This window comes from Anser brachyrhynchus (genome assembly GCF_964034855.1).
Source record: "Anser brachyrhynchus genome assembly, chromosome: 5".
Lineage (NCBI taxonomy): Eukaryota > Metazoa > Chordata > Aves > Anseriformes > Anatidae > Anser > Anser brachyrhynchus.
Window position 1 is genome coordinate 32,383,759 of NC_137699.1, and position 11,978 is coordinate 32,395,736.

The window sequence follows — 11,978 nt, forward strand, 5'->3', positions numbered from 1 at the left end:
GTCACCACACACCAAAGCCTAAGGGATTTCTGACATGCAACCCACCACAAGAGAGAAGAGCTGGGCAGCCACCAAAGAGGAGCCCAGTGCTCCAGACCCAAGTTTCTCATGCTTCATGCTCTTCCCTGAAGCCTAGCCCCATGACATTTTCTTGTTGCTTTCAGCCTCCTTCCCCATTTTTTTCAGCTGAGATGGAGCAAAGGGAACTCCTCTCGAGCCAGCTCTAGGGAAGGGAAGCCCTGGTGCTACCCCTTTCTCCTATTTATACCAACAACATTACTGCCACAGTTCAAATACATTTTATATATAGCTCTGTGGCTTATTTCCAGGCAGAAGTAACTCAATGCTGGTGTACATGTGTTTAGAGCACAGCAATTGGAAAGAATGTCCCATAAACGCTGTCAGCTTGGCTGTTCCACTGTGCCCAGAACAGACTCTACCAGGGCAGAAACACAAGCCGGGTTAGGAAAAAAATAAGAATAACGATAATAATAATAATTAGAAAACCAAAAAATTTATCTAGCAAGAAATTAGGTGAGCCCCTTGCCAACTCACAGCACTGTCAGACTCCCACCGCAGCCCCAGCAGATGTATAGCTGTAAGTTAATAGCCTGCTTGTACCCAGCGGGATGCCGTGTCTGCCTGCCAAGGGACCACGCAGAGGTGACCCGGGTGTGTGACAGCGCAAGGGCAGACACACAGCGCACAGAGCATCTGCCAGCGTCCCCTTGCATTTTAATGTAACCTTAGAAACTAGCGGGCTGCACCCCAGTCAGCTCGGCACAGCTCTACGTGCAAACCCTGCTCGGACTGGAAATAGCTATAGTGCTGCTGTGTTTTAATGAACCCGAATTGAGCCCAACACCCACAGGCTCGCGGCCTGGAGCACGGAAGGCACGGACTCCAGCTGGAAAGGGGTGCCAGCGGCACGCAGGCGAGGGAGACGCCCGCTACAAGCCAAGGGGACACAGATCCCGGTGCTAGGCCCTGCTCTTACCTGGCCCCTGGGTGGCCAAGGCCCGGGCAGCAGCCCACAGGGAGCCCTCCTGAACATGTCAGGTCAGCGTCTTATGTGGAACTGGCTAGGTAGAAAGGAGGAAAACAGTTCCACATTTTGGGGATGATGATGGGGGTACCAAAGAAAAATGGAATAGCACAGAATGTCTCCGGTTAACTGCTCACTTGGGAATGGGGGGAAAAAAACAGTGTCTGCTCCAAACTTCACAGGACTTGTTAGCAGCATAGCCAGGGAATATGGATTAGCAAAGCGCAGCTGAGATGGTCAAAACAACATCATAAAGACAACTGCATGATATACATATAAGGCATGCAGACATCTCATGTGCATGAGATGAATCATACACAGACGCTGATCTTGCCACCAGCCACAGAGGTGCTTATCTCCCCATCCCTTGGGTGAAGTAGAACTACTCACACTCATACTACCTCACACACAATTAAGCACATGCATTTTTTAAACCTTCAAGGTCATTGCCACTGTAAAAACATAATACAAAGTTGTGCAAGACTTTGTGTACATTACAGCTGTAACACAATATCAGTGCCACTCTCTAAAGGAGGGTCAGTTACTGTACTAACAGGCACATTAAGTAAAGTAACATACGCTCAACCCAAAGAGAGTACGTTCTTCCTATTAAACACATACACGTAGCAAAATAGAAACACACTCATACCGTCATCCAACCAGGTCCCAGCATTTAAATATCCCCTACAACGCAAAATCCTGCTTGGCAGCTGTTTACAGTACTTTCTTTTCTGGGGATCTGAGGAAAGGCATCCAAATGAAATTGCACCAGAGAGCAGGAGGGCAGGACTCGGGACAGAACCCAGGCAGACAGACCTAGAAGTAAATCCCTCTGCCAGCTGGGTGGCCGCATCCCAAAGACAGCATTCCTCCCGCTCCCCAGTGAGGGAAATCACCCACATTTTGTAACGGATTTTGTTTCTAAGCCCTTCCTCCTGCCCGAACTGCTTCTGCAGCTTACGCTGATCAGTGATGATTTACAGCTCTGCCATCGCCTCAGCATGAGGACTCCCCAATTCAGAATAACCCCACACGCTACACAAACATGCTTTGGGCCCACAGCTCCCGTCCCCACAACCCGGGGCAGGAACAGCAGCTCCTCTCTGCCTGCAGACTTCCAGGATTGTTTACACAGCCTCCTCCCCTCCTCAGCAAGGGCTGCCGGCTAAGGCGGGCCGGGTTGCTCCTCCCAGTACAACAGGCCCTAAGTGCCAGAAAAAACTACCAGCAGAAAGAAAAGAGTTTCTGTTGCTTGCCAACAAACCTCTAGGCGGTAGGTGATGAGTATTCCCAATTGTTTTAAACCTCTGGAAAGTCCTGGCAGCAAAATTAAATGCTTTATCACAACAAGCACTCTTCTCTTCCCAGTGGAACATCCCAGGGCTCTCTGCAGACAGCAGCATTTCGTCACTCCTGGTTACCTTAGGAACTCCCCAGGTTTCAGGCGCCTCGTAAAACCCTTTTATTTCACAAAGAGGCAAGTTTTCCTAAAATGACAAAGACGGTTCATTGCCCTTGGCAGAGATGCAGAGCTGGAAGCTGCCCAGTACACCTCACGCAACCACATCCCCTGCCCCGGAGGACGGTGTTATCACCCAGGGCAACCTGGTGCTGCCTTGTGGCCTTGATGTTCAGCCTGAAACCTGGGTCACCGGGGCTGCACGCACGAACACCAAGGAGCACTCTGTGCGACACGGGCTGTGGGCACGTTACGTTTGCCCAGCCCTGGGGCTCGGCTTGCCGGCAGTTCCCCCAGACGCTGCGTTTAAGGGACGCGGCGCGGGCCCGCCGCAGGGCGCCGCCGGGCACGGGCCGCGCCGGGGCGCGCCAAAACCCGCGCGGGGGGCGGGGCCAGGCCGGCGGGGCCCCGCCCTCCCCCGACGCGGATTGGCCGGGCGGCGTCTCCACGGCGACGGGCGGCGCCAGGCCCCGCCCCCTCGGCGGGAGCTGCCCGCGCCGTGCCGCGGGGCTGGGGCCGCACCGGGGCTGGGGCCGCCTACGCCCGCTTCGGCCGCACGGGCACGGCGGTGAGGGCCCGGGCGAGAACCGGCACCCCTAGAGCCAGGCTCCCGCACGCACGCCTTCCCCCTCGGCCCTGTTCAACGCGCCTGCAGCCCCAGCATCCGGGCTGCAGCGGAGATGCTGTGACTCTGCCGCCACGCACCCCACGCTGAGCTGCTTTCCTCCAGGGAAGGGAGGCTCTGGATGCACGACGGGGGAAGCCTCAGCCGAGCTCTGCAAAGCGGCTGGGAGAAGCAGAAATGAAAGGAACATCGCCGTGAGAGCCGCACCTGTAAGGAAGGAATGCCGCTTTCCAAATTCCACCGGGGCAGAAATCTCATAGCAGTTACCTCGTATTAGCCTTATCGACCCACTGTGACCTTTAATGCTGTATTTTGGAGGACGAGCAGGACTGGCTTTTATTGCTACTGGCTTGGAAACACTAAATATACCAGCGGTTCATAGCCTTTTCTATAGTACTATTTCCAATCAGTAACTAACAACAGTCCTGATCTCCTGGGACATCAGCAAAATTACAAGGCTTACTGGGGTTTCCACAGCTTTAATTCAGACGGTTCTTAATCTGCTTGAGCCTGTTGGAAAGCCATCGTCACCAGAGCTACTGAAATCATTAGTGACAACAGAACCAAATCAGCATTTACAGCAGCGTGGTTTGGGGACTTTTAAGCAAATAATCCTAAATGAACACACGGTCCTCAAATGGGAGAAGTGAGAAACATCCTTGGTAATCTGCAAGAGGCTGGGCTTTGCGGCTAAGGCTAAGATTTGGCCTCAGAGGATCAGGATTCAATTTCTAGTTCTGCTTCAGACTTCCTGTGGGAGTTTGGAGCCACGTCTGTGCAGGAAAAGCACGTTCCCTACCCCACTCCCCACCTTTTTTTCCTTTTTTTTTTTTTTTAAAAGCTCCTTTGGACTGGGTCTACTTCATCACATCTGTCCAACGCTGACTGAAGCAAGATAAAGATGGGATGCTGCTACAGTCATACAAACACAGCCAGCGACCCACCTTTGCACTAATATTTCTGAAGACAGATCACACAGCACAGATCAGCGGTTACAACAGCCGCAGGCCTCAGACGTATTTTCCTTGCACAACAAGTGGACACGCTCAGGACAAGGCTAAACAGCGCTGTGGTGAAAGGAAACAGGGAGGTTTTCTGACCCGCAGTAGCCACCCTTCGGTGGGCACAGCCTCAGCAGAGCCGCAGGGTTTCAGGCGCAGGGAGCAGCCCACGTGTGGAGCTGGAATCCCGAGATTCCAGAGATGCCCTGCTGCACCTGCACACAAGTCCTCAGAAGCTTCCAGCTGTGCGGAGGAGGCAGGTACATCAGACAGAAAGAGAAGCCTCAAGTGTCTGATGCCAGGTTTGGCACTAGATAATTATTCAGACCTTAGTTGGGATCACTCAGTGCTAATATGAGGGCTCCGCTCCTGCTAAGCGCCGTCTGAGTGCCATGTAAGCACCACTCCCTGCCCCAAACATCAAGACAAGACACTTGTACCAAAAGCCAAAGACTACCTACCGCATGGTATTTGCTTTCAGCCTCACGGATAAAACCATACCAAGGCTAACGAAGCACCTCTCCCTAAGACCTGATCGACAGGATGCCCTACCTGCTCGGCTCTGCACGGCCACCAAAATGCTGACCACCAGTTTCCCAGCTGGAAATGGAGGTGGTGCCCTGCTGTTGCTTTCCACCAAACAAAGGAGGGTGACAAAAATATACATTTATGTCATTTGTGTCTGTGTCGTTTTACAGGCATCTGTAGGCCCTTGATGAAACAGAAGCAGATAGTGCTCCAACCTGGCCTGGCTCCCAACCAACATGTCAACTGTTTTTCCCTGAAACACACCAGGCAATACACCACAGATAGCAGAACACACCACCACGCACAGGCAGCAAAACAGACAGTACGTGTCGGAGGAGGTCTCTTTCCACTGTGTCTGTGGACGCCTTTCCTCACCACGGTGAAGCGCCCCACGGTGATGAACAGCCCCGAGCAGCAAGCAACAAACCCACCACCTGCAGCACCACTGCCCAGCCCGGAGCTCTGCCACCATACTGCCCCAGCCGGGTCTTGGGCAAACACAAAGTGCCTCGCTGCCCGCTGCAGCACAACAGCTCGCGAGCAAAAGGGGGTTGTCAATCTGTATGTGCACGGCTTATCCAGCACAGCAGGGACAGAATAAAACCTGCTTACTGGTCTCTGCAGCCAGGTTGGGTTTCTAAGTCCCACGTGCCTTCTCAGAATACCCCGCTCGTCTGAAGGAGAGGAAGAACAACATGCAATTCAAGACCTCTGAAGCTCCGAGACCATCCAGCACGTGACCGCCCAGGGGAAGCAATAGCCACGTAAACCCTCTCAGCAAGTGACCTGATTTGTGTTACTTACGCTAGCTGCACCCCAGCTGTCAGCAAACCATTGCTCCCACCCCGCTGTGTGGCGGGCTTCCTGCTGTCCCTCATGGTAAAGGCAGCATGTTATTTAGGGGTGGCCAGAAGGGTGAGATCTTTCCAGCAACCTTGTCTCAAGTTTGGCAGAAAGGGTCACAGTGGTTCATGATACAATTGCAGGCTATAAAATCAAACACGTTGAGTTGCTAGAAGCTTTTATATCCATCCCCTTGAACCAGAAGCAATTGGTGCTGCAGCCCAGGAGCAGAAAAGCTTTGACAGGCCTTGTGGCTATAAGCCACATTTAACACTCACAGCAAGCTCCAATCCAGGCCAGGAGACCTAGCCAGATCACCCTGTAATTGCAGGACAAGGCGTAACGTGCACAGAGCAACGAGTGGAGTGAGGAAAACCTGTGCATGTAACTGTTAAGCAAACACAGGGCCATCTTGAGCACCATGTATTTGAGGGTGAAGTAGAAGGGACCAGAGCAGCGCAGTAGGAAAGGATTCAGCCCCTGCACTATGACACACTCATTGCTTCACTGACACCATCCACAGATACGGACGTGCCACTGACATGCAGGTCTGGCTGTGGAGTGCCTCATCAGCCTTTGTCCTCTGCTTTAAGAGACACCGTTATAAGCCTGACCAGGGACAGCCACGAAATCCCTTCCGTCTCCAGACAGCAGCCCCTAAGCTGTTGGGTGTGTTTAGACCGAGCGGTGCAGAGCTGTGTGAGATCCCCAGCTATCAGCTGGGGCCAAGCAACACTCACAGATACCGAAGCAGAGCAGGCACAGCAGCAGCAGGCCTGACCTGGGCTGGAAGTGTCCTCTCAGCTGTGCCACTGGCTGCAGCGGTCTCCGAGGAAGCCAGCAGGCTATGCTGCTGCGGGACCACGTTGTTCCCAAAGACTTACAAAGAACTGTGCCCCGCAACAAGCCTCAGCTGCACCTTAAAACAATTTAATAAGAGGTGATGATTTTTGAAGCACACGTATCTCTGAATCAGACTTGTGTGTGTTTTGGTTCTGTTCCAGCTGAGGTTCAGCAACTCTCAGCTGATCCAGTTAGGACCAGCAGCATCTGAAGTGATTCACATTGGAAGCTCTAATATTTTCACACCAAAAGGACTGCATACCGAAGGCAGGCAGCTACAGGCAGGCCGGCAGTATCACTCCACTCCGCTGCATCCAGCATGGCTTGCGGTCCTAGCCATGCCCCGCAGCTTCTCAGGGAACTAAGGAGCTGGAGAACCGGGCTGGGAATGGGCTCTCAAGCTTCCACAGAACTGCTTTCCTCATAAATTGTGCCCATGCACTTCCCGCTCAGAGAGGCACACGTTTGGGCCAACCACTCCTTCCCAGAGGACAGGAAGCCCTGTCCCATCAGAAACAACAGAGGGCTCGTTTTCTGAACAAAAACTCTAAAAAGGTTTTGCAGAGCCGTCCGGTCCAACCCAGCACCGTGCAGCAGCAACAAGCATTCGTTCCAGCTGCACATGTTTGCACGATGTTTGACGAGGGGGAGACCAGAATACACCAGTCCCTGTGCTGAACGGCGTCCTGCTGGGGAACGTCAGGTTTTAGTCAAGGCGCTGTTGTGAACTGGCAACTTGAAATATTTCTAGCTCAGAAAAAAACAGCAGAGATCAAAGAAACAAGCTGCAAATTCCAAGTGTGTTTCTGACTCTCTGGCTTACGCTTTTAAGGAGAAGTCTGTATGCAGATTTTGTAGCGATTTGTTTCTACAGTGACATTGTGGATCTGGTTTACTGAGGAACACACACACACACACAGAAGATGCTTATACCTACAGGAGTAGAGCTTAGCAATACGAACATTCCCTGCAGGAGCTTTACCTGCTCAGGTACATTACTTCTATAAGCAGAGAGAGATTTCTGGTGCCGAGGTGCAGGGTGCAAACAGCAAGCGGGGCATTTCAGCAACAGGAGATGGCTGAGGCTTGTCGTGCTTCCCTGCTGTCCAGTGTCTTGCATGCAGCACGATGAATGCAGCTTCAAAGGCACTCGCTTCCCAGTTTTTAACTGTCTCCCTACTGGAATCACAAGCATGGCGACCAGATGCATAGCTGGGTTTCTGGTAGGGCTAGTAATCCTCTAGAAATTGAACGCAGGCCAACCAACTTATCTGAGGAAATTTTAGCTTCCAGCCTCCACACTGACATGTTGCAATCCTGACAATCAACAGGCCTAAAGGTAAGTCACTCTACTCTAAGTCTGTATTAGTTTGACACAAAAAAGGGAGTATTTTTGTGGAGAGGATACAAAAAGTGGATTACCACATCAGAAAACCAAAAAAATATATATTCTAAACACAGAGCTAGTCAAACAGCAACAAAAATCAAGACTCCCACAAAACAGAAGTTGTTTTCAAAAAGCAGCAGCAAAACCAAACACTACATCCAATTTGTCAACAAGCTTTACTTAAAGAGCTCCTGTTCCTTCCCTTTATATATTTATTTATTAAAACATTCGTGGTTGTGTGACCTCCTGTAGAGACCTCCTCGGGGGAAGCACGGTAGAACCCTGCATTAATTACAGGCAAGGAATAAGTCCTAATAAAAGTCACAAAACAAGTTCCCTCTTACAGCTCCCAAGTCACACATGGCACGTCCTGCGCAGCCCCCACGCTCCCTATCTGTGCTTACCCACGCTCCCCCTTCCAGGGCGAAGCACAAACAGGTCTCTGCGCAGCCAGCCTCCCACAGCCTGCCCCTTGCAGCCCAGCAGCTGCTTCACTGGAAGGAGCCAATTTCCACAGAGCTTCTCGTCAGCAGGACAAACTGCCCGAGGGGTCCGTCCCTGACCGCTGAGACTGCCTGTCAGGCCTCGCGCAGCCCAAGGGCTCTTCAGGAAAGAGCAGGGACACTTACCACACATCGGGGAATAAAAAAAAGAAAAAAAATAATAATTACAGCTTAGAAAAGTGAAGGTAGTGGCACTGAGGGTGCTTGTCCATCTTAAACTGAGTAGCTGGCTGCAAAAAGAGCCTGACAAACTCAGAGGAACCACAGAGCTGTAGAGAGCTTGCTCTTTACCTACTTCCATGTGCATGAAGCACGTATCACCTTTCACGCGTTAATCGAAGGCAACAGTCCTGCTCCATCCTAGGCCTAAGTTCACAGACCGTTCCGTATTTCCAGGTTCACCCAATTCATGTGACTGAAGCCACACGCACCTCCCGGAGCAGGCACTTCTCAAAAAGTCCAAGAGCCAAAAACGCCTGGAAAAGCCCCTCCTGCAGGTCAGCAGAGATCCCTCAGGAGTAGTGTGCGTGATGCTCAGATTTCAGTCCCCAGGATTTACACTTGTGCTAAACAGCAGACTCAGAGGATCTGTTTCCTGCTATTTTAGAAAAGGAGAGCTGCTTCTCACCTTGGAAGGCTGAAGAACACACAGAGCAGAGGAAACATCTCCATGGATTTCAAACAGGGGAAGCTGTTCTGTTGGATAAAGGGGAAGCTGTTCTGTTGGTAAAGGGCCTGCTCCCGTTTGCCTTGTGCAGCCCAGCTGTCCCACTGAAGGCAGGCTGTAAGTCATCTGAGAGAAATTCAGAGCAGACTGGTTTGGAAAACCACCACCAGCCCCTAACTCCCCATCACAGCAAATTGCTTCTACCAGCGAGCTTCTCTGTGTCTCACTGATTAACTGCTCTCACTAATAAGATACACAAAAGCCAGCCCTCAAACCCTAATTTGATGGTGTGGAAAGAATCCATGATGTCCCCAGGGGATCAGGCAGCCCCGACTGCACACCGGGAAACAGCACAAGGGATACAGTGGAGCTCTCCTAAAAGGCACATGGCAAGGTTAAAAAGACACAGGCACCAGGGAAGACCTGGGTTTTACAGCAGCAGGTCCCGGTTGTGAAACAGAGCAGGCAGAACTCAGCCTTTTTTCACAGGGCCAGAATCCAACGCCCACCCCCACCGTACCTGGTGGCACAGGTGGCCCTGGGCTGTTTTGTCAGGTCTCTGTGGAACGCAGGTCAGCAAGAGACACACGGCACGTGTCCCTGGCAGTACCCAGGCTGCACTACGCGCAGTACCTGCACGCACATGCACGTGCAGGGTCGCCCACAAGCGCCAAGGACTCTCCCCGAGACAACTCTGAGGAAGCAGAGCAGGTTTTCTTCTTTCATGACAAGAGAGGAGCGTTGTGTTCCTTGGTACACAATAGCCATCTCAGGGAACCTCCGACCTGAACCAGAGCTTCCAGAGCAGGATTTCATGCTGGAACGGGCCATTTAAATAAAGAGCCATTTATTCCCCCTGCAGTTTTACACACGTTCCTCACTGCAGCACTACTGTTTTGAGACAAATGAACGCGCTTTGCATTCATGGATTACAGGCATTTCTTATTTATTACTGAGTCTTCACAAGGGGGGAGGGACTAACCTCGCTATTTACGGAGCCGGAGTTATGCAGACACTGAGTGATTTGCTCAGGGTTACAAGTGAATCAGTGGCAGGGAAAGAACCAGGTGCCCTGACTCAGAGGCGCCTGCTCTCAGCACAAGGCAATGCCACCCAGCTCCTCTTCTCCCTGCAGCTGGGGAGAAGTCAGCCTCCTCTCCTCATGACACCAGCCAATTCCCAGTGAGTGACTGTCTGTCAGGAATCCTCTGCAGCACCAAGAGGAACGAGGAATTTTTCAGGTTGAACCAACTACACCCAGACAAGGCATCTTCTAGAGAAGAGAGAGCTCAGTCTGATGCACACAGAGAAGGGAAGATGGAGGAAAGCTCATGCAGGACTGTGGAATGCAACCCCTGCCTGAATGGCCACCTCAGAGACACAAATCACATTTCAGACCATCCCACCCTTCCCCAGGTGCTCACAGAGCACTCCCCCGTGGGGCCGGCAGCCATCGCTTACACGGAAAAACAGGTCTTTGTGGATTATTAGTTGCCTGTAACACTGGGTAGCAGTTGGAAATGTGGAGGAAAAAAGAGCATTATGTTCCTCCTGTCAGTCATCCATAACATCTCCATATGCCAGAATGAACAAAACCCCAAAAGCTTTCCAATACAGTATCTTCAGAGTGAGTACCTCCAGTCACATACACCACAAGCAGAGTGCCTTTCGAAAGAGAGACCCTGGCTTTTGCAAGAATTTGCAGCACCGTAAGGATCTCAACTAAAAGACAATTCTGTGGTCACACCAGGCCTCCCAAAGCACTATTTTCGGTACAGATGGGACCACAGGCAACAAAGTCGAGGCATTCTGGCAGCACCACACCGTACTCACCTTACTGCCGATATCTTCACGCTTGTTCCCAGGCTTGCTTCTTCTCAGCTTAATGGAAGGGGAGCGAAGCAGGTTTTTGATCCGACTTGTTATTGTAGACCCTTCAACCGACATCATCTCCAGGTATCAGGAGGGTATTACACCCCGTGCAAACCGTGCCTGGGGAACGAGCCCAGGTTTGAGGCAGAAATACCAAGGTGCTCAGCTTTGCTCACGCTTGTTCACACATCTCTCAGGGATTCTGCTCGGGGACTCCACTCCTGTTACACTGCAAAGCTATTCACAGAGGCTGGCAGGCTTTCCTTTTGCAGATTCCAGAGGATCAAATCAGCAGCAATCTAAACTGAAAGATGCACCCAGGGGTCAGTAAAACATTCGCAATGATTTTTTAAGCTTCATTCTTTACGAGAAACGCCAAATGCAAGATTTAATAATAAAGATGGATGCAGCGTTATTTATTCTCAGAGGCGTCCATACAAGCGATCCTTCTTTTTACTACCATTTAGCAGCTCTAAATCAATTCAGATCAGATCTAGAAACCTGATCTTCCTACGCTTCAGCATCAGCTCTTACAACCACAAAAATCAACGGGGTCCGTCCAGCCCCTTGTGCCTGCCCCGGAGCCGGGCTCTGCAGCCCGGAAAGCGCAACGCGGCGCTCGATCCTTACAGCCCGGAGCCGCGGCACAACCACGAGGGAGTTTTTACCTCCCACGGACCGAGCTCCGCTCCGAGGACACACAGGCAGAAGGGGCGACACCCGGCGGGGCAGGCAGGGCACGTTCCGCAGCCGCACCGCCCGGGGAGAGCGCGGCCAGGGGCTGCCGCCCGCCACCGCGGGGCTCCTGCCGGACGCTGCCCCTCGGCAGGGGGGCGCCGCATGGGCCGCCCCGGCCCCGCTCCCGGCCCCCAGCCTCCCCTACCTGCCGCCCAGCCGCCGCTCTGCCGGCGACCGCGGCGCCCCGCAGCGCCTGCCCATGCGGCCTCCCCCGAGGAGGGGCCGCCTGGCGGGCCGCCCCCGCGGCCGGGCGGGGCGGGGGCCGTTCCCTCAGCGGCGGCGGCGGCGGCGGCGAAGGGGCGGCCCCGCGGCGCCGGGCCTCAGGCAGCAGCGGGGGGCGGCCGCCCCCGGGAGCCCAGCGCCGCCCGGCCGCGCTACGGCGCCTCGCGCGGGTCAAGCGGCGGCGGCGGCGGAGCTGGGGGCGCGCGCCCCTGGCGGAGGGCTGGCGCGGCGCGAGGGCGGCCGTT

General features: G+C 53.1%; 1 protein-coding gene across 6 annotated transcripts in view; it reads right to left on the reverse strand.

Annotated features, from left to right (window-relative positions):
* MAPKBP1 (mitogen-activated protein kinase binding protein 1) overlaps window positions 1-11,815 on the reverse strand; it is a 96,796-nt gene extending 84,981 nt beyond the window's left edge. For 3 of the 6 annotated variants that reach the window (XM_080596194.1, XM_080596195.1, XM_080596190.1), the window contains exons 1-2: window positions 11,657-11,815; window positions 10,735-11,077 (exon numbers count right to left, since the gene is read on the reverse strand). Coding sequence is in view for 5 of the 6 variants with exons in the window: in XM_080596195.1 (XP_080452321.1) it covers window positions 10,735-10,851 (117 nt within the window). In the remaining variant the exon portion in view is untranslated. The other 3 variants (XM_080596192.1, XM_080596193.1, XM_080596191.1) reach the window with 3 other exon arrangements.
* Between the last annotated feature and the right edge of the window lie 163 nt (window positions 11,816-11,978).